Source organism: Meleagris gallopavo, chromosome 22 (assembly GCF_905368555.1).
Source record: "Meleagris gallopavo chromosome 22, MGAL_WU_HG_1.1, whole genome shotgun sequence".
Classification (NCBI taxonomy): domain Eukaryota; kingdom Metazoa; phylum Chordata; class Aves; order Galliformes; family Phasianidae; genus Meleagris; species Meleagris gallopavo.
In genome coordinates this window covers 14,080,454-14,107,232 of record NC_139425.1, presented here as the reverse complement: position 1 = coordinate 14,107,232, position 26,779 = coordinate 14,080,454, and the positions used below count along the sequence as shown (strand labels likewise).

At 47.9% G+C, this 26,779-nt stretch overlaps 1 protein-coding gene across 1 annotated transcript; it reads right to left on the bottom strand.

Annotated features, from left to right (window-relative positions):
• Window positions 1-352: 352 nt before the first annotated feature.
• Window positions 353-25,826, bottom strand: B4GALT5 (beta-1,4-galactosyltransferase 5). The gene is made up of 9 exons (XM_010722635.4): window positions 25,552-25,826; window positions 10,197-10,331; window positions 7,409-7,522; window positions 6,725-6,849; window positions 6,031-6,147; window positions 5,069-5,256; window positions 4,766-4,888; window positions 4,148-4,249; window positions 353-3,249 (listed from the first exon to the last, which is right to left on the bottom strand). The coding sequence occupies exons 1-9, from the start codon at window positions 25,676-25,678 to the stop codon at window positions 3,102-3,104; spliced, it is 1,179 nt and encodes a 392-aa protein (XP_010720937.2). The 5' UTR covers window positions 25,679-25,826; the 3' UTR covers window positions 353-3,101.
• Window positions 25,827-26,779: the final 953 nt, after the last annotated feature.

The following is a 26,779-nucleotide window of genomic DNA, read 5'->3' as shown; positions in this document are numbered from 1 at the left end:
GGAGCCCCCCACCAAGCAGCCCTCCCAGCACCACAGGGAGGAGATCGTTTCCCCGAAAGCTGAGAGCTAAACAAAGGCAAGGCTTGGAACAAACAAATTTTTTCTAGCAGAGCAGGAAGAAGATAATTTAAAGCTTATAAGGAAGCTCATTGCCTGATCGTAAATGCAATGTCTCTGTCAGCTCCAATGCTAAGAGAACAGGGTAGCAGCTGCCTCCACTCCAATCCAGACCTCAGCAGCTGGGAACAACCCTGCATGCTGCAGAAGACCACCCCTGGAACCTCTGCCCTCCCCCTGCACCACTCACTGCGCTCAGCCCAATACCAAAACTCAGAAGAAGCCACTGCCAGCGTTGTTCTTGAATATGTATTTTTTTACTGAAAAGAAAAAAAAAAAAAAGAAAAAAAAAAGATCATTCATAAATTAACAAATACAAAAATGTACAAAGACATGGGTAAATAAATGTAATAACATAAAGGATTGCTTTGCTGAGAATTGTGTGTGTGTGTGTGTGTGTGTGTGTGTGTGTGTGTGTGTGTGTGTCTGTGTGTATTTTAAAACACTTAGTCTTCAGTGCAAAAAATGTCCCCCGGCACCTCTTAAAAACATAACAGTAAGCTCAATAAGCTCTAGAGCAATGACAGGAAAGACACGCTATAGTCTGAAGCCACCTCTGCTGGTGAGTGACTTCAGCTTGTGGGTGTTGCTCAGACAGTACCTTCCCTAGACAAGTAGGGCTTTACAAATAGCAAACCAAAAATAAATACTTCTGCAAATTAAACTCCTATGGCTTATTAAAAATGAAGTCAGCATTGAACATGGCCTGCCCTCCATGGGACTGTGATACTGTGGTAACATGGAAAGGATGAACAAGTAGTTTCATTGGATTTCAGCTGCCATAATATGTACAAGTTCTCTTTGATACGAGAATTTCTACATAACAGCACATGCGCTTGACAGTATGTTTTTAACAGTTACACTTACTATAAAGTATCTGACATATCCAATAAGATTAACAGTGCACATTTTAAGGTATTCCACATTTTAAAATAAGGGAAAAATTCAATGCAATTAGAACAAAAACTATGAACAGGGATGTTGCTAAGGCGAAACGGATTCTTATGCCAACTGTACAGTGCATTTCTGAGCAGAGGTAACATCTCACTTGGTTCAATATAAGGTGCAATGGAGGTCAGGTACACTTCAAAGGCTGAGGATTCAAACAAAGGTAGTTAAACACCTACTCACACACACATGCATGATTTCCTGCAGTAGTGAACGTAGACAAGTTGAAATACATTCCTTGTTTGAAGCACCATTAAACAAAGAAATTTCTAGCAATGTCTCAAGATTAAAGAAAAGAGGGTCAGGGCAACACAGGTTTATCATCTGAAAAGGATCACGTGAATTAGAGATCAAGATTCAGAAATGGAAGTCTTTATTGCTATATGTGTCATAAAAAGCAAATCCTCACCTCTGCCTATAAATAACCATGCTGAATCCCCTCGGGAAGTGACTTGAAAGCACATGTAAATTCAAAGGCTTTAAACCTAAGGTTCCAAACTATCGGCACTTTTCAAGGGCAGGCTCGCTGTCCTCTCATGCTGGCCAGTTAGATCTGCACCACCAGAACTCTGTTTTCTAACCCTCATTTTCCAGATACAGGTTAGGAATGCTCTGGGCAGTCACTCCCACAGCAGATGCGTATGGGGATCACACGTCCAAGAAAAGAATGTAAACTATGAACAGGAAGGAAGCCTAAGGTAAAGAATGCAGTAAGAAGAAAGTTAAAGTACTTCTGAGATTAAATACTCACAAGTGCTTTGTATAAATATAATTTAAAACACAACCCCCAATATATTTACCTTTAAGTTGGGGAAGTCCAGTAAAAATGACTGTATACATGCTGTGTAACCTACAGACTGACTCAGGGCAAGAGGGGGTGAGACAGTCACAGCCCAGCCTGCTGCAGAGCAAGGATGGGGGCACAGGATTCCAGAGGCTGGATGGGGCACCAGACCAAGCTGTCAGGTTCCTAGTCCTCAAGCTTGCATAAGCTGAACTCACATGTCCTTCATCTATCCCGTACTGGTGTCTGCAGACAGCCTGTCCACCAGCTGCACTCCTGCCAGTGCTTTCAAGTAGCCAATAGTGGCAACCACATCACTGGATTCACTCACTGCTTACCTAATTCTCTTCCACAGAACAACCCTCTAATCCCTTCTGCTCAACATGAGGATGGCAGGGACTTGGTGAGCTCCCAGGAGCTGCAGAGCCATGTCTGCCATTGGGTTGTGCAGAACAGGTGGTGGATCCCATCCCATACAGCTTCACACTGATCTGCACAGTACATCACAAACATGATAGAAATATTATTCTCTCTTCTCGGAAGGAGCTACCTACATGATTAATGCATATGCATAGATTAAATCATACAAGCATTCTCGCTGGTGGAACAGGGAACAACTTGCACAAATACAGTGATGCACACACAAGTGCTTACAGAACTCAGGACTAAGATGAGTGAGTGACCTTATGTAAACCTCTAGCTTGGATTCAAACCTTAGAAGATAATAAAAATGGGCAATTTAAACACAGCATATTTACATTTACACTTCTTTAAGAAGCGATTCTGATGTATATACTTTTAGCAGGTCATTTAAAAAAAAAAAAACAAAAAACAACAACAAAAAAAAAGCCAGCACAAATGTAGAAGAATGGTACCAGAAGCTGTCTGGTCTTCCACCAGGGCAGTTCCAATTGCATTGCTCCCAACACTTGCCAGAGGAAAGAACGTGCCCTAATTGAGCCCAGAGCTGAGGATTGCTGGAGGAATGTGGAGATGAGAGCAGCAGCTCCAACAGCTGTCCTGAAAACCAGAAAGCAAATGGCAGGGAACAAAAAAGCCTGTGGAACTCACTGCATGAGGACTGGGTAGGGCTAGGTCAGTTGAGACAATTTGTGCGTGCACTTTCAGCCTTATACTCCAAAATACTGTGATCCTTCATTAGACAACGTATCTTGTCCTCGACAACCCTTGGAAAAGAAAATCAGGTGTGATGTTCTCTTGGTGAAGAGCAGAACAAAATTATTTTCTCCACTTAATATTCAGTTACCAGAGCCAGCTCTGGTGTCAGGTTGACAGTGATGTTCTTATACAAGGCGTCATATGTGACATTAGGAAAGTAGTTCAAATTATTGAGGCCATCCAGGGCTTGCCTTTCTTTTGACTTTCTCAGCAAGGCGTACCTGTTCAGAGAGAAGCAGAGGCCCATGGAACACCTCCACATCACCTTCTGTAGATTTCTGGCATGCAGGCATCCCCAGCACCACCAAAGTACACAAAATTCTACAGTTTAATAAAGATGCTGTTTGCTCTCCAGTTCTTGCCCAAAGCCTGCCTGGGCTCAGGGAAAGCTCCTGGCTCAGGGCCGGCCAAAGCATCCCAGAGAAAAGCAGTGATGGTGAGGAAGTCCTCACCATTTTTAGGAAGCTGAATCATGCACAAAAGCAGAAGTAAGGGTGTTAGTCTGAGTGATGAGAAAGGAGATGAATTGTATTTTGGGGAAGAAAACTGTAGCTGCATAAGAGCAGCCTCAATCAAATTTAGAGGTAGCATGATAAAAAAAAAAATAATAATAACAGCAGCAGTCTGGTGGCAGGATAGGACCCAACCTCCACCCTGCAGCACAGCCATGTTGACACCTAGCTGCTCTCAGGGCAAGGGGAAGCCAAGGGGAGTTGGAGCAGGAAAAGCACTAAGAAACAGATAGGCCAGGAGGAAGAGGGAGGCTCTGGGTCACAGCAAAGGAGGATGAACGTAAGCTAGCTTCAAAAACCTGACAGCATCAGGAAATGTCAGCGTAACAAATGTTTCCATGGGAAAGTGGTAAGGTCACCCTGCTTAGGTGGGCAACACTATGGCAGAAAGCAGGAAGGGCAGTCTTCAGAGGAGCTGCAAGCACACTAGGATCCCCTTGCCTTCACATTAATGTGCCAGCGCAGTCCCAGCAGCAGCAGTTTGTCTCTCGTCTTCTTCACAGCTTACAATTGTTATTGCCCTTTAATAGCTGCAGTGAGCCCTGTACATACTTGAAATTTTGTTAAGGTCTCAGATTTCTTAAAAGTAATAATAAAAATCACTTGCCTTCCTAGGAACTGCACTTCTCCTCGATGATGGTGGGGAATTGATTTGTATCTCCCTGTGTCTCCTTCTGGTCGAGTCACTGAATAGCCTGCATACTGCACTCTGTATTGGAAAGGGGAAGAAAAAAGTCTACTGTTGCACATGCTGTGCTGTGAACACTGCCAGCATGCACAATCAGTGCACTCGTGGCTTCCATAGCAGCTTTGTATTTCCACCAGGCAGATAAGCTGTGCAAACCCCCAAACTCTGCCCACACTGTGCCAATCTCAGCACCTCAAGGTACCCACAAATCAGATGGGGATTGTTTGACATCGCCACCATGGAAAACTGCACACAAAGCTCATTATTTCACAGCCAGTCTTCCTCAGTTTGTTTTCTATCTGTAGCCTGCAGTGTCACCCACCTGGACCTATGTCACCTTCAGCCAGGCTGGCTCTGCCCAGCCCAGCTGAGCACAGCACAGCAAGGATACAACAATGCTATAAGTCTGAGGCTGCTCCTAGCACCATGTTCAGAAATTTGAATTTCTCTGCTCCACAGAGCTGGCGGCAGCAGCGTGTTGCACGAAGCTCTGGTGCTACCCCATTACAGGGTTGCAGGACACAGACAGAAACATACCTGTTCCATAAGTCGTCATCCTCACCACCCCAGCCCCAGAAGGCATTGGGGAAACCATTGATCTTCCAGAACTGCTCAACAGTCAGGCCGCTCACCCCACCGAAGAACTCATTATAGGGAAGCCTAAGCAGGAGAGAGAGGTCAGGAGCAAGGCATCAGCCACCACATAGCCACTGCCAGAGCTATGAGAATACTCTCCCCCATTCTCCTTTTAATATTTTACTTTACACTCCTGCCTTTGATAAGAAAATCTAACACTGCTCCTTATCTATTACTGCAGTGCAGAGGAAGAACAGTGCTTACAGGTACATGTACTTGTCCAGTTTGGCTGCAAAGTGTCTCGGCATCTGTCCACATCCGTAATAGTTGCGGTCATTTTCAGGTATGTGGTCCACATCATGGAAAATGAGACAGTCCCAGTCCAAGTCCTTCATCGCTTCCCGAAAGCCAACATTGAAGAGCATGGCACGGTTGAAGGGCTGAGTACCAGCCTAAAGGAGAACAGAGCAGAGGCACTTTCAAAGGGAGTCCCAGGCCATGCAAGGGCATTCCCACACAGACTGAGGGAGCTGAAGAGCAGTCCACTCCCCAGTCCACTGCTCAGAAAGAAGTGATATCTTGGAACAGATAGATTAGTGGGATTAACCAAAGCTTACATACCAGGAGTGTACAACAGCAAAAATAAAGATGTGAGAATTATTAGTCAGATACTTGAAAAAAAATTTTTTTTGAACAATCTTCACTGGCTACTACCCAGAAGAGCAAAGACAACTAAACAAGAAGGCATGTCTACAGGGTGGATGAAGCCATGTAGCTCAAGCGACAGGTTCATACACACATCAAATTACAGCCTGATGTTCCAAATTGGTGAAAACCTCCCAAAGATCACATGGACCAGAGCTGAGCACATCCCTGAGGCCCAGAAGATGCCACAGACTCACAAAGGTAATGTGGAAACTGAAAATACCTGCTTCAAAGATGTCTTAAAAAAAAAAAAATAATAATAACAATCTCCTCCAGTGTAGTATTTTCAAGAAATTTGAATGTCTACTTTATTTTTTAGATTAAAAGCAGTCATTTTGGGGCAACATCTTTGCCAATTTTAAGATGGGACAATTTAAACACTGCAACATTAACACCAGAGATTCAGAAGTTCAGATCTAGCAGGGAGCTCCCTCAGGACACAAAACAGAGCTGTGCTGGCAAGCTGCTGCTGCACTGACACCAGAGCATACTCACCAGTGCTGCCCATCATGACCACTTACTTGTTCCACGACATAAAATGCAAACTGTAAACGCTGACGCTGCAGCATTGGAATAAGGTGCCTGAAAAGGACTGGAAGATGCTCATAGCGATTGCGGAATGGGATCAGGATCGCCACCTGAGGAAGAAAAAAGCTCATGCTGCAACCCAAGAGCAGCTCCCTGCAGACCCCAAACCAAGGAGATGCCTGCTGGCACAGCATCAGCATTGTTCTTCCCTGTATGAATGAGTTGACTCTCATGTAGGGCTGGGTAGCCTGAATGCCTTCCCACCCCCATGTCAGGGCTCTGGTATTCACTTCTTGGGGGAATTCTTGCCGATCCTGCAAAGCCTGCAGCCCCCATCCCTGTGCCCCTACCAAGCAGCACAGATGCAGCAGCAGGGCAGCTACACTGCGCTGTGCCACCCCCTCTGGGTGGATTCCCTGTCACCACTCCTCCCCAGGGAAACTCCTTCCCATACAGGACAGGAACAAGATGGGCAAGTTCCTTGCAGCCTCTTTACCGCCCTTGCAGAAATCCAAAGCTGACTCATGTGTCATTAACACAGCCATCATCAGCAGCATTTCTTCCGCAGCTGCTGTAGTTCCACCTCCCAAGAATCCTCGCACCCACCACTCTGCAGCACATCAGATATGTAAATTCTAGCATTCCCAGTACCCCGTTGCCCTGAGGTGCTCCTCAGTGCCCATTCACCTTCCAGCGAGGCAGGCAGTCGCTCGGCTTCCAGTGGCCTCCCAGCTTGATGGAAGGGTCTTTGGAGAAGAACTGGTGGATGTCCTCCATCGTAATCTCGCTCATATTTACATCAATGGGGCCCTCTGGGGAGGTGGCAGGAGGAGGGGGGTCAGGAGCCATGCGGTGCCTGCCTGGCCCTGCCATATCCTCAGCACCAAGCACAGGTGGCTTCTTCTGTCCCAAGACACTGGGGACAACTAAGGAGCCATTTTCCCCTTTTCAGAAACATCTACCTTGCAAATGTTAATTTTCCAATTAATTTTCCAATTAATATTACCTGTGCAGGAGCATTGCTCCTGGCTGCACCTTGCAGCCTGTGCCCAGTTTGGAGTTAGGGAACTGGAAAAGGGCTGCCCAGCTTCCTAACCACATAGCAGCACACAATTCCCCTTTTGTTCATGTTTACCAAGCAATAGGCAAGCTTCAGGAGGGAGGCACGCCTCCAGTGTAGCAGGAATTAATATGTGCAATTGGGTAAAAAAAGACTTCGCAGGAAGGGACAGTTCAGAGCAGCGCTGTCATTCATCCCTGGAGCACTGTGGGAGAGGTGGGACAGAGTTGAACCAGGGTGCTGCAGAGTGCTAGTGTGCTGCGCCACAATAGGTAAGGGGCACGGAGCTGCTGGGCACACAGAGTACTCACTCATAGAAGGGAGCCTCTCAGGACAGGTGTGGTTGGGGAAGTACGTAAAATCTTCAGGAAGAAAAGTTGTAGCTTGCAGAAAGGTTTCATTGTGATTCAAGTCAAGAGGATAATCTGGGGAAGCAGGGAAAAAAGGAAAAGAAAGTCTACACCAATTTGCCTGTCCACCATAAGTCAAACCCCAACACCTGCGCACATTCCTAGTGTCACAGGGGCATCCTCATGAGGCACAAGCCCCTGGTTTGGCACAATGACCCAGTACCACAGGTGCAGCCCCAGTGCCTTGGGTGAAGCCACGCGAGAGAAACTGTCAGCTTCTTGGTTAGACAGTTGCTTTCAGGCATCACAGACAGGTCAAGGCAAAGGGGTGCAGTAAAGGAGGAGCTATTGCATCTTGCAGAGCTCAGGAGTACAGGGCCAGCATGGAGCCAGATGCAGATCACAGGGTTCATGCTGGGCTTCTACACCCCAGCAGGCCACAGCCCATTTCTCAAGCACTTCCTCCACTTCCTTTCACCTTCTGGTGAAAGCCCCTGAACTGCTGGCACCTCCAGCTGCTTTACATCTTTGCATAGCTATGAAATTCTGCTTTCTACATCTACCCAGTCATCAGCTTTGCATATGCAGCTCCAGCCCACCACAACTTATGTTTCCAGCACAAGAGAAGTTCCCTTTCTGTAGTAATGCATCAGCTGCCATGTGAGGATGCTGCCTCTCCACTGGCTCAGCCCTCTCCAAGGGCTTTGTCCCTGCAGCAACTACCTCATCCCAGGCAGCCCCATATTCCAAGCCCACTGGGACAATGGAGTTCATCACCTCCAATTCCTGCCCTCTCCTCCCTACATGTTAGTGATACTGCTCTAGATTTTAATAAACAGATTCCCATTAAGCTCATACCACTAGAACATGCTCTCAATGCTTGATTTCACTGACAGAGTTGAAACTCAGCTCTCCTTCCTTGCATGGAGTGCTGCCTCCTTTTGTTGCTGAAACACAGACAAGATCCTCCTGGCTCACTCTCACAGGAAATTTATTAATGCATCTACTATAAAATGCTTAAGAAGTCATAAATTACTTCCTCATTTTAATAATGGGGCAAAAAATACAGCAAAGCATGAATATAGCAGGCAAGGCAGAAGGACTTTGTGCTTGCAGCTGACCACTCTGTGCTCTGTCACCTTGCCATTCAGGACCAAACACCACATTTAAGCCACCTGCCTAGAAATTAAAGCTGCAGGGGCTGGAGGGCACACACTTCCACAAGCCAGCTCTGTACAGAGATGCTGTCTTTCATCGCCTCACTGGGGATGCTCAAAGAATATTAGTAGCTTCCTGCTCACTGGCTGCTGGGGCAACCAGGAAGGAGCCAGTCTCCTCATGCCCTGAAGCCTCTGCTGCCTCCTGATGGCTTATTTCCCAGGTGGCCTGCACGCATGGTTTGGGTCCCTCAGCTCTCACACAACAGGAAGATTTATATCACCAGATATGTAGCATGTCCATAGAGATCATGCTGAGGGCTCTGAAAACACTCAGAGAGGAAGATGCTGACCCAGTGTTAGTACCGTAGTTGTTGTCACAGGGCCACATGCCTGACAGATGCTGCCACCACCACCTGCTCTAACCTCACAGCCAGGGGAGAGTCACCCAAGGCTGGCGTATAGCAGAGCAGGCAGGTTGTCCATCCACATCTGCACAGCTGATGTCTGGGCACAGCTAGTTCTTTCGGCAGCAGCATTTCACTGCCCACTTCACAGAGTTGATGGTCAACTTCAGAGGCTCGGAACCCATGACAGCCCACCAAAGCACCCAGTCTCCTCTCTAGTTCACAACAAGCTTCTTCCTCAACAGGCATCTTCTTCAGTTGACATTTCCAGCCCTAAACTGAGCAGGAGGGACACAGCATTTTATCAATAATAATAAGAAACACAAACCAGGAAGCCATCTTGACCTCTAAAGCTCCCATAGCTCTAGTGACACATTGCAGACTCATGCTGCAGCTCAGCACATGCAGCCAGCAGCAACATGACTGTGGGTGACATGTGGGTGCCAGGAACGCATCCTCAGTGTCACACCTGCTAGCCCCAGTTCTGGAGCAATGCCTCATACCATGTCGTATACAAACAGTACACTTCTGTTGCTGCACTGTATTTATAGCAACACTTGGAAGCCTTTCATTAACTGTATGTTAGGGGTGGGAATGGCCTGGGATCCAATGCTGCCTCTTGGATCCCAGTGCTCTATCCACAGCCTGATCAAGGGCTGGTGGCAGGGTCTCCAGCTAAGTCACTGCAGTTCACCCTGTATTGGAGGAATGAAGCTGATGAGCACAGGCTCCTCCATGTGTGATGCCAGGGCACTGTGAGCCTATGTGAGCCCAAAAGTTGTTTGTTTTTTGTTTTGTTTTTAAATCTGAAACCTGATCATAAAATCATAGAATGGTTTGGGTTGGAAGGGACCTTTAAGATCACCTAGTCCCAACCCCCCTGCTAAAGGGGCTGAGTTTAAGTGTTTATTCTCAGAGTGATTGAATCTAACATGCTGATATGCCTGGAAAGCAAAGAGGCTTTCAGTTCAATATCCACTCATTTGAGACCTATCAAAACTTCTACCCTTTATTTAAGTGAAACATTTGAACTAAAATACACACACACATATATAAATACATATATAAAACAGTCAAAACTCCCACCCTGCATTTATCAATATAAATTCCTTCAAGGAAGAGAAGTTGAGTTCAACCTTATTTCCAATGGAAATGGAAGTTTAACAATAATTGTTAAAGAAATACCGGAGTCATTCACACTGCTGTTCCTCTTGGCATAGGCACTGCGGACCACCTGCTCGTACACCTGAGCTCCTATTGTTCTCATGTTTTCACGAATCATGATACCTTGGGCTTGCATCATGAAGAGGTAGGTGTTCACTGCAAGAAAAACAAATATATTTCCATGAGCATCACCTGTTGCAGGCAAGAGAAACACAAAACTTTTAAATGCTTTCCTACTGCCCTGAAGTTCTCTGCTGCTGGCACACCTCTAGACCACACACGCTGAGGTGACACCAGCACAGCAGTGAGCAGGAGCTGAACCTCCAGTTGAGGAGCAGCACAAGGACCAGCAAGGCACAGCTCCAGCTTAGCCATCACAGCAAGGATTCAAGGCTTGCCATTTCTCTTTCCAAACCTCCAAAGAAAAAATCACAAGACAGGGTATGACCTCTCCTTGTTTGCTCAGGCAGCCAGAGGGTAGTTGGAGCTGCTGGAGATCTGTACCAGCACCAGGCTGCGATAACAGCAGCAGGGCCCCACCAGGTTTGTACTTCCCAGCTCACACAGGGCCAGAGTCAGTGCAAGGAACACCTTGCTGATGCTGAACAAGTCATTTAGCTTTCTACTCCACTATGCCTTCTATTCACTGCATAAAATGACATAGGATTAGGTGAAGCATAAAAGAATGAGAGAGACACAAATCAGCATCCAGTCCCCATCTAATTTAAGGAACAGGGAGGTTTGTCTGGTGCTGAATGTAGTGTTTGTTTTCCCCATTCCCTAACAGGAGAGATGAAGCATGGCCTCACAGGAGCCATATGACATGACTTGCTCATTTTGACTTTCATGAAATCGCAGTGGGAATCCTTAACAGACTGTCACAGCCATTACCACCCCCAGGGGAACTCAAGTGAAAACAAGCCTGTCTTTGTTCCAGGCAGCACTGCCTCCTCCCATGTTAACTGCTTTGCTAAGAGGGCCAGGAGCCATGCACCAAACAAAGACCCCCCCAGGACCTCACTTCCCCAGATGATGCCGTGGATCCCTTACTATGACCCGGTGCCATTATACATGCTCATTCCTATGTCCCAGGAAATCACATTTAAAATGCATTATTTATAACATTTCGCTCTTTATTACCCGCACAGTGCCCAAATCAGCTCGGTGCAGCTGCCAGGGCTGTACTCAAACCCACGCAGGCCCACACTTCCCTTGGCTTTTGATTGTAGTGGGAACAGGCTATAACTGCGTAACACACAATTCAGCTGCCTCCAAGGCCAGAGTCACAGTGCCATCAGCATCATTGTCATCGTTGGCTGTGACCACAGCCCCTGCTCTGGGAGCAATGTGCATGGCTGAGCCAGGTTTCAGCCAGAAAACAGTTCTCTGCAATGTGAGATATGGCTAACATAATCACATAAGATCACGTGGGAAATTATACTAGCATTCTCTGTATTCAATTTGAGCACACAGCACTTCAGAGTACATCCACAGCGTGTTCGCAGCCAGGCTACATCACGAACAGTTGCACAAGGACAGGAGGGGATCTCAACCACCATCAGGAACTTTTTTGGGTTTGTTTTCCCCTCAATGCACTTCCAGAAGATCCTCATTACCAAATAGAAAACAAGCAAAATTCAAAAATCTGTTTGCCCAAGTGATTGAGGTAACATTATTCCCATTAATTTAAGGGACAAGCCAATCTTGCTGGGATGACACATGAGAATGCAGCACCAGGGTCACAGCAGCACCCAGAGACCTGCACCCTCCAACCCACACCTCAGCAAGCATACAGAAGAGGTGGGGGAGAAAACAGGTACTTAACAACACTGAGGCAGCAACACGGATCAGAAGTCCAATTACAGAAATAAACACTCATTTATTAGCTAATATTTTCAGAGCACTTCTAATTAAGAAACAGCTGGTTCCCTCGTGGAAAATTAATTTAACTGTGATAACACATACAAGAAATGACAGTAGAGCAATTTCTAGCACAGCAGTTTGTTTGGGAGAGTGCTGAGCATGACCCAAGCCAGCTGCCAACACAAGAGGGGCTCAAACCTAATGCATCCTGTTCCTGACTCCAAAGGACCAGACTGTCCCCAGCTCAAGGACAGCAAGGTCCCAGGAATAGGGACCAGATGGATGCCAGCACCGTGCCTCCGTAGTGGTATGAGCACCCAGGCTTTGAGGAAGAAGCAGTGCATCTGTCTCTGTAAGGAGATTTACAGTTTTTCTGTCACACTGTCAGCATCGAAGAGTTGCTCAGGGGTTCCTTTCCCTCCGGATGTAACAAAACATATGGTCAGCCTGGGCTCTGCCCTTGGAGCAGGTGCTGGAACAACAAAGCAATAAATCCTAACCACACACACAGCTCATTTGGCACGAAGAGAGCACATAAAGCAGTGGATTCATACAGCATCAGACACTGGAGATGTGAAGGAAGATCTGGAAGGCCCCAGGGCACTGTCACAAAGCTCCTCCAGCAAATCCCAACACAGCCTCATCAGCAACATAAAGTAGTTTTCAAACCACACTCACCTTAGACTCAGCCTCCAAGGAAAAGATAGTTATGATAGACAGAAGCTGTAAACACATTAATGAGGAAGATGGGCAGCACAGCATCCCATAGATAACACACCAGGAGACCTAAGGCTCCATTAGCCTTCCTGTGCAGCAGCACTGTATTCCCAAGAATACAGTGCCAGGACAATTAAATAAGAGGCTCTGATTAGGTAATATTAAATTATACAAAACACCAACACTGCAACTTATCCCTTTGCCTATAAATAGCACAGTTACTTGATAAGTTAAATGGCTTAAGAATTAGCAGGGCAGCAGTACCTATCCGGTAATTACAGAGCAGTGTTCGCAACCTGACTGGTTATCAGCCCTCACATGCACCAGGCAAGGCGGAAGATCAGAAACTGCAGTGGTGTTTGACCCAATGTTAGGAGTTTGCATCATGAAGCGGTAAGGAAAAATTTTAAAAATTGTGAAGCATGGGGAAGCCAGATTATTCTAACACTCCCTAGGTTCTTAATCTAGGCATTAAGAGGGCAGCTTTATCGGTAGAGCCTCAGGCCACTGTTCAGTGCCTGCTCTCTGCGCACACACTCCATGGGATCCACTCCTTGTTGACTGTGGGACAGCCTGTACAGCTGGCCCTCATTTTCTAAGGACACTGATAACCTAAAGCATTTGTTAGCTTATCAAGAATGAGGTAGCCTTGGAATACCAAAGATGTTTGATATTGTTTCTTTCCAAGAGAATGACCTCATTAAAAGTATTTCATCCTGCTATCCATTAACTTACTGAAAGCTCACCAGAGCCATCCCATCATATGCGTGGCCTGTGTGATGCTTTCCTGGCTACCAGCAGGGTGCAGAACATAGGAGTCAGTTTGGTGAGCCTTGTCATATACTCCTAATAAAGATCAGCATTTGTCACCCACTCCTGTACTGCCCTCTGTAGTGCCCTAACACCCAGGAACATCACACTTGCCAGCAGCAGTGCTGCTCCGACAGCATCCTGAGAAACTCCAAAACCTTAGCCCAGCAGCAATATGAATTAAGTGCCCCAGTATCATAAACCAAGTTTATACTACCCTTCAGTGTTGGGAGCAATGCTCTGTAACGAAGTTACATTTTAATCTCAGTTAAGCAGCAACTATGCTGTTGTTCTGCTTATGAAGCAGCAAAATTGCTTCTTCACAGTTTTTCTGGACATACCAGGTAAAGTATTTGCAGTTAGACCAACAGTCATATACAGACTAAAGAACTTAACTCATCCAACTGGTGAAGGAGATCTCTGGCTATGAAGCACTCCCTCACAAAAAGTAGCCTAGGTCAAAGAGATGTCCCCTCTTCAGTGGCTAGGCCTTATACAAGCCCAGGGTAGCTCCACCCCTTCTGGGCCCATGGGGAGCACAGGCATAAGCAATTTGCTTGTGCTCCCTGGGCCAGAAACACCCCTTCACCAGATGCTCAGCCATCAGTTCAAGCAGTGACCTACAGCTGTTCAGTGAGTGAGGATAACAAATAAGGAATATAGGGGATAATAAGGGATAAAGGGGGCCTGGTTCAGAATCAAGCAAGGGGCAATGGGAACATCACCTACAGGCAAAATCTCAGCCTGTGAGGGACAGGGAGATTACAGCTGCCACAATCCCATCCCAACAGGTTTTCCTCTTCTATACCAACAGGAAAAAGAACTGACACAAGCTCAGCCTGGGGCACACACTGTGGATGAGCTTCCCATAATCCCAAGGAGTCACCCTGCCTGTCCTACACTGTGACCACCCCTCATCATCTGGTGACTCTTTAGTTGCCAAGAAATTGCAGAGTACAGCTCCACAGACCAAATGACCACAGAGAGTGAGCACTGGGAGTGACACAGAACTATCATCCCTCTTTCCCCACAGAAACTTGAAGAAGGTCACACAACAGCAGCAGGTGTTTCTGCAAGGCACACACCTGTTTACCAGGGATCTGAACACTTATTAGTTAATATAGGAAGCAAGGCTGCAAAACAAACAAGACACACAGGCTAAGGCAGCCTCCCCACCATACTCCTGCTCTCCCCTCTTCAGCACTTCCAAGCTCCATGCTGTGAGGGAGCAACCTAAGAGCTGTCCAAAAGGGATCAGCAGAGGCTTACCAGCTAGCTAGCAAGCCTGCTGAGTACCTTGAAACACCAGAAGTAGCCTGAAGTAGCTTGCATGGAATTACAGATACAAGATATGCAGTGTGCTTGCACTGGAAGAGAACCAGGAGCACAGGCATCCGCTATGTGAGAACAGTGCAAGTCAATTCACCTCAAAGCAGAAGCAAGCAGTATCTCCTTCCTCCATAGTAGCCATCAACTCACCTCCATGCTGCCTACTTTCTACCTCTCAGATCATGCTCATGGTCACATTTACAGAGCTGGAGCCATGCACCTGCAGCTGCCTCCCTTCTGCAGAACAGCAGGATGGAGAGAGGTTACTGGAATATACATATATATTTTTCTTAATAAGAGGGAAGATTATTTGAATAGCTGGTCTATTGTAAATAGTTTGCTTAACACAGTTGGGATACCTTCTCCCACGGTGAAAGCAGCACACACATTTACAGCAATGATTGCACACACAGGTACAAAGCAGCTAAGAGCACTGACACCTCCTGGAACAACAAAAAGATAACCTTGCAAGAAAGGGACAGTTATGTATCCAGAACCCCTTCCCCTGCTGGTCCAGAGAGACCCTGAGTGCACAACAGTCTATCCAACAGAGGATGGAAAAAAAGGCACCAAACATGCTTCTCTATCCACTTGTGTCAAAATTCCATCCTTCCCTGCCTGCACAGAAATAAATGCTGCATGGTAGGCTTGATGCTAGCATTGCATCCGACACTGTGCTACTGCCAGGGACCTGGTGCAAGTACAGGCCCTTGGGCACTCCAACACTTTCAGTTCCCAATTCACAGTAGTTAGTTTTGGTGGGGCTGCCTGTGAAAGCACTGAAGAATGTTATCTGCCACAAGGACACAGCAAGCTCACAACAAATATCAGCTGCTCGTGTAGAAGGTAGAAGCCTGCGTGCCAGCAGTCTGCAAGCATGGAGCTTCACATATGGGAAAATAGTTCCAAACTGAAAGTGAGAAAAGGAAAACACCTCCCCTAAAGTTCATCACAACACTGAACAATTGTCATCTCCATGCCCCTGCATCCCTATCACTGGGAACTTTTCCTGTCTGATTTCACATTTGGTCAGTGCCTGCTGAGCTACCGGGTTTCTGAAACAGAAGCAACAGCGCCATAGACATATGATGGTCTTGCTCAGTAGCTGGTCACCAGCACATTCAAGGGCTTTGATCCATTTCAAATAAGCAATGAGCTTAGCACTTCATTAAACATAGCATAATCCACCCAAATCTCATTAGCCAAGAAACCCAGGGCTTGTCTCACTAGCTGCAGGTGACATTCCATCTGTGAGCACAGCCCCGCTAGCACCAAGCATGGGGCATAATGTTCACCTCTGCTGCTCCAGCACTGTCTCATGAACTCAGGGCACAGACATTCATAGGCTCCTTTTGCAAGGCTCCCCCAGTAATGAGGGGGAGCAGCCCTGAGAGGTGACTGCAGGACAACCAGCAAAGCCCCAAACCCCAGCATTGCCCTGGCAGGAGATACCACTGACCTCAACCACAGGAGGAAGAAGAAAACAAAACACACCATGGCGTGGGCTAGGGGGGACCTGCTCCTGAGGACACAGCATGTTTTTATTTGAGCCAACAGAAAGTAAATAACATGGGAATCAGCACAGCTACCACCTATCCCAGACAGGGATACAGGACACTCAGCAGCAGGGCTGACCCCAGAACAGCAGCCACTGCTGAGTCCGTCAGATCCCTGCTGCATCTGTGGCTCCCAGGCTGCATGCAGCAGCAGCATGCTCCCACAGCCATAGTAAATTAACCCACGCAGACACATCACGGGGCTTCTGTCAGCACTGTTACCTTAAGAAGCTCAGGCATGGATCCTGAAGAAATGCAAAGGATTAAAAAAAAAAAAAAGCTTAACAATTTATGAGGAAAGGAAAAGAATAGTGGCTTTAGACACAGTCCTAAAGCATGTTCTCAGGCAATGTGAAAAAAAAAAAAAAAAAGCCTTCACAGGATTTCTAAAACAGAAGCAGCAGCAAATGTGAGATCTCCTTTAATCAAATGCTACACAGGAAGGCTCAGCAGAGAAAATCTGTTCTTGAGCATGTGGTGCAGTAGAAGTCATCTTTTTGGCATTTGTATCCTCAACCAGAATCAAGAAAGAGCTGCCCGCAGAGTAACTGCATGATAAATGACATGCAGTTGAGCATTGCAGGGGCATTTCACTGCTTCAGAGGCTGCTGCTATAACAATCTTCTCTGACTCAGCAGCTGAAAGGGATGCTGGGAAGGAAGCACCTTAAAAAAAAAGTCATGCATTATTAATATGGATGCTGGCAGCAAGATACCAGTTGGAAAAACACTGAAGGAGAAAAACATGACTGCAGAATAAGAGACAGAGCTGAATGTGTTGGAGCATTTCACACCACCCCAGCAGTGGGCTCTGGTCAGGTTGGATGCCACTCCCTCTACACATGCTGCTGGAGCCGGTGCCAAACATTCTCCCTCAGCTCCTTAAGACTGGGAGTTTGGGAGAGGGACCTCATGTGCACAATCCCCTCCAGATGGTTGCTGCAGTCCCAGATGAAGAAGAGCAAACACAGCAAACCTTGGACATAGCCCAGGTGACCTGACACTTCAGTTTGGGTTTACTTGCTCTGGCACATGGCCCTTCTATCTGCGGTTCATGCATTAGCCAGTACCTTCTCTCATTTGTTTTCTGGGTTGTTGACTTGCTCTGACTAAACCCCAAGCCCTGCCACCCACATCAAGTCAGCAGCAGTGACACAGGACAAGGGGTCCTGGTGTAACATGCCCAGCTGTTTGCATGACACCACACAGCTCAAGCCCAGTGGCCCACTGACATCCCAGGCACCATGTGCAGGAGCACTGCAATGCTTTCCTGCTTTCAGAAGCCAGGTGAGGAAACAAAATCAGTTCATTCCTGCCCACCTGTTGCACTGCAGTATTTGTTTTCCTGGTTTATTCTGTATGCTTTGTTGATTTTTTGGTCACCGTTGTTTAAGAGCCCAGAGGCACCTTGCAAACATTAGCAACCGTGAAGTTAATTCCAAATCCTTGTGCAGGAGGCAGCATACTCACAGCCACTGGTGAAAGAAGGCCCTACACCCAAGAATTGCACAATTCTGAGGGCAGACACTGTGCCTGCATGATAACCCACTAGTCCTTTAGCAGGAGTCAGCATGTCAGAGCATTTAAAGTTCTGGTGCAGCTCAGTCTTCAGCCTCCTCAAAGCAAAGGAGGCAGGCAGTGCAGCACCAGGATTGAAGAGATCCTTCTGACTATTTATTTGCTAATAGTTTTCAAGCGAAACCAATCAGTAAGTTTGCCATAAAACTCCCTAGATATGTAAACAAGCCCTGGCAGAAGAACAACGCCCACACCACAGCATGACAGCAGCACAAAGGATTTTTCCACCACGTTTGCTTTTTTCTGTTATCAAATGTGCAGAGACACTCTCCATGCAGAAATACTCCAGTCTTTACATCTCGGATCAAGAAGGCAGAGAGAGAGGAGAATACAGCTCTGCAGGCATTGCATAGCATCAGGACAGCAGCGTCTTCCCCTTGCCAGGCAGGGGGATTCAGTCCCAAACCAGCACCAATGGCTGCATCCCCACTCAGCAAAGTGCTTCCAGCCAAAACACAGTTAAAGCAGCTACTAACCCCCCCCAAACCAGGCTATCATACAGCTGCAGTGCTATTTACAAGGGGTGCCACAACAGATTACTACGGCTCTGACTTCATAGAAAGTGTCCAGTCATTACAAACACAACAAGCCTGCCACAGCTCACTTGATCAGTATAGGTTTAAACAACACCAGAAAGCCCCAGAAAACTCCTTTTGTAAGTGAACACAGGGCTCTGTACTCTCCCCGTCACTCCTGCCTTGTGCCCAAGCCCACAAGTGCATTCCCCACTCTTCCTGGGCCCAGTCAAGCAGCAGATAGGATGGCTCTGGAGACATTCTCTTGTCAGGCACTTACAGCACCCTCCAGATTTCTGATCTACCTTTCCTCTGAAAATAACAGCAGCTCTGAAGCAATGCTAAACCCCCTGTGTACAGCTGGAAGAGTAGCACGGTTAGGATGGTACTTCACAGGTATCATCATTGGAAAGATTATCGTGGTGATAAAGAAACAATCAAGGAAGTAATGCTTAACTATACCCGAGGATCTAGGCTCACAGTGGAAAACTCTAAAAAGGAGGGATCTCCAGAAAAAAAGATCCTTCCCCAGAGGTAGTCAGCCCTTAAATGGGGTCTAGGAGGGGTGGAGCCTGATGATCACACAGGTGAATTGCCTTCATCTGGGCTCCCACAGCTGACCCAGTCCTTCCCTCAGGTGATTAATCAGTGGTTCAGGCCATGACTCAAGAGTTCCCATACACTCTGCCATTTTTCAAAGTGCTAGATTTCACAATCACAATTTAACATTCTCTGTTAAAACATATCTCCAAGATTTTAATTTTTAAGAAGAGGTAAGAGCCTCAAAACAAACATTAACCACACTAACACGCTGATGCTCGCAGCGCTGCCAGACAAAAATACAGTCAGAACAACCCGAACACAAAGAAAAGCTAACATGGAAATAAACTTCACAAAAATAAACGAGCACAGTTTTTGTCAAAGTAAACACATCCTATTGCAATAATACTGCTTTAAAAACAAAGCTGGTGAGGAAGAGGTTTCCTTTGCCCTGTGGAGATTTTCTCCTGAGTTTGCAGTCTCAGCACTACTACAGTAGGGTTCTGCAGAGCTGATGCCATGGGGTCCCCCTTGAGGCCCCCATGAGTTCAGTGCATGCAAAGACCTCATCACTGTGTGGATATTAAAATGCACCAACACTGACAGCACTGACAAGCAAGAGACACATAACTCCCCACAGCCTCAACTCCACTCCCCAGGGGAACACCACGTCCTGGGGGATGCTGGCAGAATTAATACAATTAAAGAGCACACCTGAGCCAGCAGCTCAAGGTACAACGCAACAGGACCAGAGCTCTCCTCTCCATCCTGAAGCTACCTGAGATGACTTGGAGCCTGTTGAAACTAGATGGCTTCCCAAGCCCACAGAGATCAGGTTTCCTGGAAATCCAGGCTGGCAGCACTGATGTTTTTGTTCTAAGTGTTGGTCCGCTGCCTATCACTGAAGTTCTGACGCAATTAATTTACAGGAATTAACCTAGAAGGCTTTGTGACTTTCACAAGTAGCAATTGGACATATCAATACAATGGGAAGGGCGTTACAATAGAGATGTGATGACAGAAGGACAGCATGATAAAAAGGTGCTATAAAGGAAGGGAAGAAGATTACTCACCTGAATCAGAAGGATTCTAGGTTCATAGGGGAAAGCTTCGCTAACAAGGGATCTCCAGAAAGAAATCCTTCCCCAGTGGCAGTGAGCCCTTAGATGAGGTTTAAGAGAGGTGCAGTCACGCTCTACCCTTTCTGTTCACACAGCTGAAGTGTCTTTATGTGTGCTCCCAGGACTGACCGGGTCTTTTCCCCAGATGCTCAATCAGTGGTTCAAGCTGGGACTCAACAGTTCCCACACACTCACAGAGACAAACCACTGAAATGTGAACTACTCATGTTCTTCCTGCAGTTGCAATACCAAGAAAGCCACCAGAAAAATAACTCAAACCAGAAGCACCTGACAGACAACATGAACTACTGCCTCAGGTGTTTAATAGTGAAGAAAACCCAGTAACTCACCTGCTCCAGAAAGACCTTGCCATTCCCCAGCTATGACCTGCAAGCCCCCGACAAAGCCTCCTGGCTGCACCTGCATTTGGAAAAACCCTGTCCTGGACACTGCCAGCAATAAAACAGGGGCTATTTCCTCTCACTGAATGAATGCAGGAGATGCAGAGATACTGAGCTCTAGTGTCAAGGAGGATTTCTTACTGCTCGCAGCTGCTGTTGTGTTCAATGCATGCAGAAAGCTATAGTGTAACACCGTAAGAAACTGGTTTAGGCTGTAAAGTTCTGCCAGACAGATTTCTTAGGGATGGGAGAGCAGGGTGAGGGAGGCAGCATGGCCAGCACTCACAGCAACACACTGCCTTTCCCCATGCAGCAGAAGGAAAGCTAAGGAAGTAGTAGCCAGAACTGCCACAGCACAAGCCTCACTTCCCCCCACAGGGCCATACCTTCATCCAGTTCTCAACTGCTATGCCAAGCCTAGAACCACATGGCCCTTCCTGTTGCTGCAGGGCTCCAAGTGAAACCCAAGAGTGGAGAGAAATCAAATCCATCCTCCAGCAGCTGCTGACCCTGATCACAGCTTCTTCTGCCAGCATTTCCATGAAAAATGCATAGCAGGCAGAACAAGCAGCTCTTCATCCTCATGTCACCCTGCAGATGTCCCTGCAGAGCCATTTGCCCAGCCCCAGAGACACACCTGCCACCACTCCTCCTTGTCCATGGCAGACCCATGGCATCCTGCAGCCAGCCTAGAGTCATGCTGGCTCCAAAAAGTCAGCAGTAGCAAAATATTTAGCTATGTTCAGACCTGGCACTACTATTAGGTATGACAGTTTGCCAGGATGATGCATGAAATAATCAACTTGGAGCAACTGAGTATAGGAGAATGTTATTTCTACCAAGCAAGATGTACAGAAATGCTATGCCTTTGCTCTCCATGGTATCATGCTGCTGGCCACCAAAATGCAGTGCAAAGGAATAGCACTTAAAAGCAATGTGACTAACCATAAAAACCACTCTTGCATAGCAGATTTAATCCAGGCCCAAAGCTATTGACTCGTGCCCTGCACAACGGGTCTGGAGCAATTCCTGATAAGCTTGGAGGAAGTAAAGCCCAAGGGAATTACAGCTTACCTACAAAGGTAACAAACTTTCACTCAATTTAAATTCTCTGCATTATTTTCCTACAACAGATTTGAGCAAGAAAGATACCTGTACAGACCAAAGCTCAAAAAGATTTTAATAAATAAATTAAAATAGAGGCCCCAACTTCTGAAGAAGGAAAAATTAGAAGCAGCCATCCATGTACCAGGCCTCAGACCTTCCTCTTTCCAGGCATCTGGTGATTACCTGCTAAGGGTATTAAGGGCATGGTTTAAGAAGTTCCTACTGGTGATGTGAGAGTTATCAAGATGAAAGAGAAGCACAAGCATCTTGGAAGAGTCTTGCACCTGAAAGTAGTAATATAGAATTTCCTTGCTTTCCTGGTTCCTGTTGTACAAGCACAAGGCCAACAAGGAAAGATACTTTTAGTAGATTCATATGGGTCAACTGTGATGTGAAAAGCCGTGACAGCCAGAGATTCTTACCACAGCTCTTTGAAGCACCAGCAGCCCTCTGAATGAATTCCAGGAGCACACGCCTCCCAAATTCAATTAAGGAGAAGCAGCTTCTAGAGGTCGCCTGTGTGGCAGCCACCACTTGCACCTGCATCCTTCCAGCCCAACCTCTGGGCTGCAGGCAGAATTATGGAGCAGGCTGATCCCTGTCAGATCTCAGGGAGGCCTTACTTATTCCAAAGATTATTTCAGTGCAACTGCTTGTAACTAAATCAAAACCTGCTCCCAGCCCCATGCAGCTTACAGCCCCCCACATCAGACAGGCTGCAGCATGAGGAGCAGGCTCCAGTCAGAGGCACAGTAGCAGCCTGCTGCCACTGTATCTGGAACAGCCCTGCCTGGCCCTGGCCTCAGCCTAGAGCAGAACAGCTGGTGCCTCAGAGCTCGCAACAGCCATGATGAGACAGACCCACATAATAACCCCATATGCACCAGGAACTAAAGCTTGTGGGCACCAAGGAACAGTGTGGGGCAAAAGGGAGCCTGGCTGCCTCTGTGCAAGCCACTCAGTGCCCAATGGCTTCCTAAGGGGACACTGTAGGCCCAGAACCAAGGACACGAGTTCTTGCAGTGCAGCTTGAAGGAGGAAACACTCAAGCATTTTATTTGTGTTCTATTTTTTGTTCTGTTTTATTTGTGTTATCTGTGAATAAGGAGATGCTGAATGCTTACATTGGATTGCTCTGTAAAAGTCTGTGGTGACAAAATATTTCGACTTCATAGGTGAAGCTTTGCTTAGGGACGTAAGTGAGGAGACACCCCAAGCACAAAACTAGCCAGAGACACACAAACAGTCCCAAAAGCTCTAGGCTCCCAGTAGGTGCCAAGTGTAGCTCCTGCCCACAGATGCTGAGCTCTCCCACTCATGCCCTCAATGATTCCAAACAAAATTCTTCCTCATGTTTCCATCATGCACAGCAAAAACTCAAGCAGTCAAGAGTAGGCCACTGCCACTCAGCCTGGGGCACAGGACAGCACCAGGTAATGCTGATGGGGAAGTGGCATCTGAGCCAGGCTTTACCTACAGAGCACCAAGAGCCATTTTACTGCTTCTCCAGCCATCAAGCATCTCCCTCCATCAAGCTCCTCATCAATATGCTGAGATAGCGCCCAGAAGTGCCCAGCACCCAGTTTTCTCCTGGCACTGTGACACAAGTGCTCCAACACAAGCCTCAGCAACTCCATAGCAATTTCTCCCAAATCATCCCCATCCAGAGCCTGTACCAGATGTTATGGACACCTCTGCTCTCTGCCAAGGTGACTGTGTCCTCACACAGAGATACCTGCACATCCATCCATCACAGCCGTTAGTCCCCACCTGGGCCTAGGACAGATTGCCCTCAGCTGAAAGCCCCTCAGGTCCTCCTGCTCTTCCACAAGCCAAGGGTTGCTGTAGTAGCACTTTTTTCATCAGCTTTAATCTTAGAACAGATTAAAGACCCTTAAGGCTGGTTCAAAGTCATACAGAGTTTCCTCAGCTTCATGTCCCATTTATTTGGGCTTTTTATTTTTTTAAACTAAGGTATGACCAAGAAGTGGGATTAATCACTTCTCAGCCTGCACTGGGCTCTCTGCAGACAGCCGTCCCAGGGCTAAAGCCTCATACCATGTCTGGCACTTCCCCCTCACATATCATTTGCTTAATTTATTGAGGTCTGCAGCACTGCTCATGTCTTATGAGGACAAATAGCTTCTCTTTCAAGTTCTCTTTACCATACTGGCCTAAAAATCAAGCTGCCTGCAAAAGAAGCAGGATGATGAGCACAACTGCCCCAAGAACACTGGTCTGAGCTCTCATGACAGACTGTTTTTGGCTGAAAGTTGGAGGGGGGTGCGGGGAGAGGAACAAACAGGAACCAGATTTTCTGTCACCTGACAGGGAGATAGATGAGTCAGAACAGCACTAACATCCACATGGACCACCTTCATGTCTCTACTTCATCCCTTAGCATCTCAGATGGTAAAAGCACAGGGTGGAATGTGACTGTGCTAGCTGTGATCCAAGCAGAGAAAAGCTCTGAGAATACAGCTGATTTTACACCAAATTTTATATCCAATGGCATCTCCAGGAACACTGCTCAACCAGAACAGTACAAAGTGGACGAGACGATGTAACACCACAGCTCTCAGGAGAGACATCTGTATGCCCTGCACAGGACCAGGGGATGCATCTGATACAGCTAGCACTGGCAGCATGGCCACAGAAGCACCAAGCAGCACTTGGGGTGGGCACATGACAGCACCTGTACAATAGCACCCTCAGTCAAATGCATGAGAGCCATTTGACCACTCTAAGGCCAATCCACATGACAGCTGCCAGTGCATAAGGATAGCAAAAGTCCTGGGTCACCAAGCCTCGGGCCCGGGACAGTGGTCCCAGTCAGGTCATCCTGAGAATTAGCATCCCTGCTCACATACTTCACATACTAACAGCACCCCACTCTGCCCTGCAAAAGGCTCCCAGAACCCAGGGACACCAGTGGGACATGCTCTCTAAATAACTACCACGTAAGCCACATAGAGAAGCATGCACGAGTCTCCCAATAATGTCCAAACTCAGGATGACAAGAGCAATATCAATGACATTTCAAGGAGAAAATTCCATTTGCAGGAGTTTTATTTCTTTTAAAATAAAGACCCTTTCAAAAGAATCGTTACTAAACGCTGAGTTGAAGGCCACGCTGACCGTGAGCCTTGGCTTCTCTCAGAAACGCGATACACAGTGCAAACACAACAGTTGCTTTCCCAGGCATCAGTAGCCCCGCCCCCCACGAACAGGCACAGTCCTGCAGGCAGCGGAGCGCGGTGCTGGCCATTTCAGTAGGCAGCCGTTCCATCCACCCTTCAATTACTGTATACAGAAAAATACAGCGACGAGTACCCATCCTTCTAAAATACGTAACTCTCATCTTTCTGTTTCACACACACACACACAAAAAAAAAAGAGTAGGGAGTTTTGATCGCGAACACTCAGACGTCTAACACAGTGCCTCTTCCCAATTATGAGGCAACCCGTGGGCTTGGGGCTATCTTCCCAGCTCCAAGGAGATCAGCACGCTCGGATCGGGCTCCGTCCGCCAGCCCAGGACGACCAGCCCCGGCCCGCACCTCCCGTGAGTCACGGGAACGGCCGCGCGCGCCCGCGGCGGAGGAACGAGCCCGCTCCCACGCACGATCGCATCCAACGCGATCCGGGGGAACCCCTCCCCCGATCTGGGCTTTTTCCAACGCCACCGGCAAGCGGGGGCGTGTAGCCCGGCGCCAGGGCAGCGCAGAGTGGGGTACCAAGAGTACAGCACCCCGCTCCGGGCCTCGAGGAATGTTGCAGCAGCCGTTCCGCATTACTCAGCACTTCGAACGGAGAAGCTACCTCGGCTCCACCACTTACCGATGCCCGGCGCCACATAGACGAAGTAGAGGAAGGAGGAGGAGAGCGAGAAAAGGAAGAGCACGGCCAGCAGCGAGCGCCGGGGCAGCAGCCGCCAGGCACCGCGGGGGCCGCGGGGCCACCGCATGGCCGATGTCCCGCCGCCCTGCCGCTCACATGCGCCGAGGCCCGGCGGGAAGCGCTGCACCGCAGCCGCTCCGAGCCACCGCCCGCGCCCAGCGCCGCCGCATGAAGGAGCCACAGCGGCGCGGGGCGGGGCGGGGCGGGGCGAGGACCGGCTGCAAACTCCGGCCCCCTCTGCAGAGTACGCTGCTGGGAAGGCTCCTCGGCAAGGAACGACGTGCGCCGCCCGTCCCTCGCTCGGTTCCCACCAATAGCTTCCCCGGGGAAACAGAGGTGGCCCTGGGACAGTCCGTAGGAGTCCCACGACACCCGAGCACGACGCTGGAAGGCTCAGCGGTGGCCTCAGGATGCTAGAGCTGGCCTTGAGGCAGACAGTAATGGTCTTGAGGCACCATAGTGGGGTTCTGGGACACAAGATGATGACACCCAAACACCAGTGATGACCATGGAACAACTGGTGATAGCCTTAGGATGCCTAGACATGGTCCAGGGATACAGGGATGGCCTCAGAATATGCAGGCATTGTTCTGGGATGCACAGTAATGGCTCCAGAAAATCTGAGGTGGCCTTTGAACACCTGGGCATAGCCCTGGGATGCCACTGATGGTATCAAGATACAGCACTGGCTTTGGATGTACACCTATACCCCTGGAACATCCAGCAATGGCCACGTGATATCCGGTAATAGAGCTAGGGCACCTAGCAGCAGGAGAGTGAGGGCTGAGCACCCAGCTCACCATCCTGCAGGAGTGGACAAGTGCCAGGTGCTGTACAGACAGTGCGATGGGACACAGCAACTCCTCAGTCTGCAGCCTGGGCAGAGGCAATGGTCACAGATGGGCAAAAGGGAAGAGCAGGCAAAGACAACACGGTCAGTGCAGCAATCAGCATTAGCAGCAGTTGGCAGAGTGGTTTGTTGAAGAGTAATTAAGTACTTTTGCACATATTTGTAGCAGCTCCTCCACTGTTTGTAGGAGGAATTGGAAAGAGACACAGAGATGCCTGGAAATGAGAAAAGGGGAAAGAAGTGTTCCATTCCCATCTGGGTAGTCAGGAGAAGTAGCTGCCAGGGCCCAACCCAGCCCACAGCACAGACCAGCCTGTG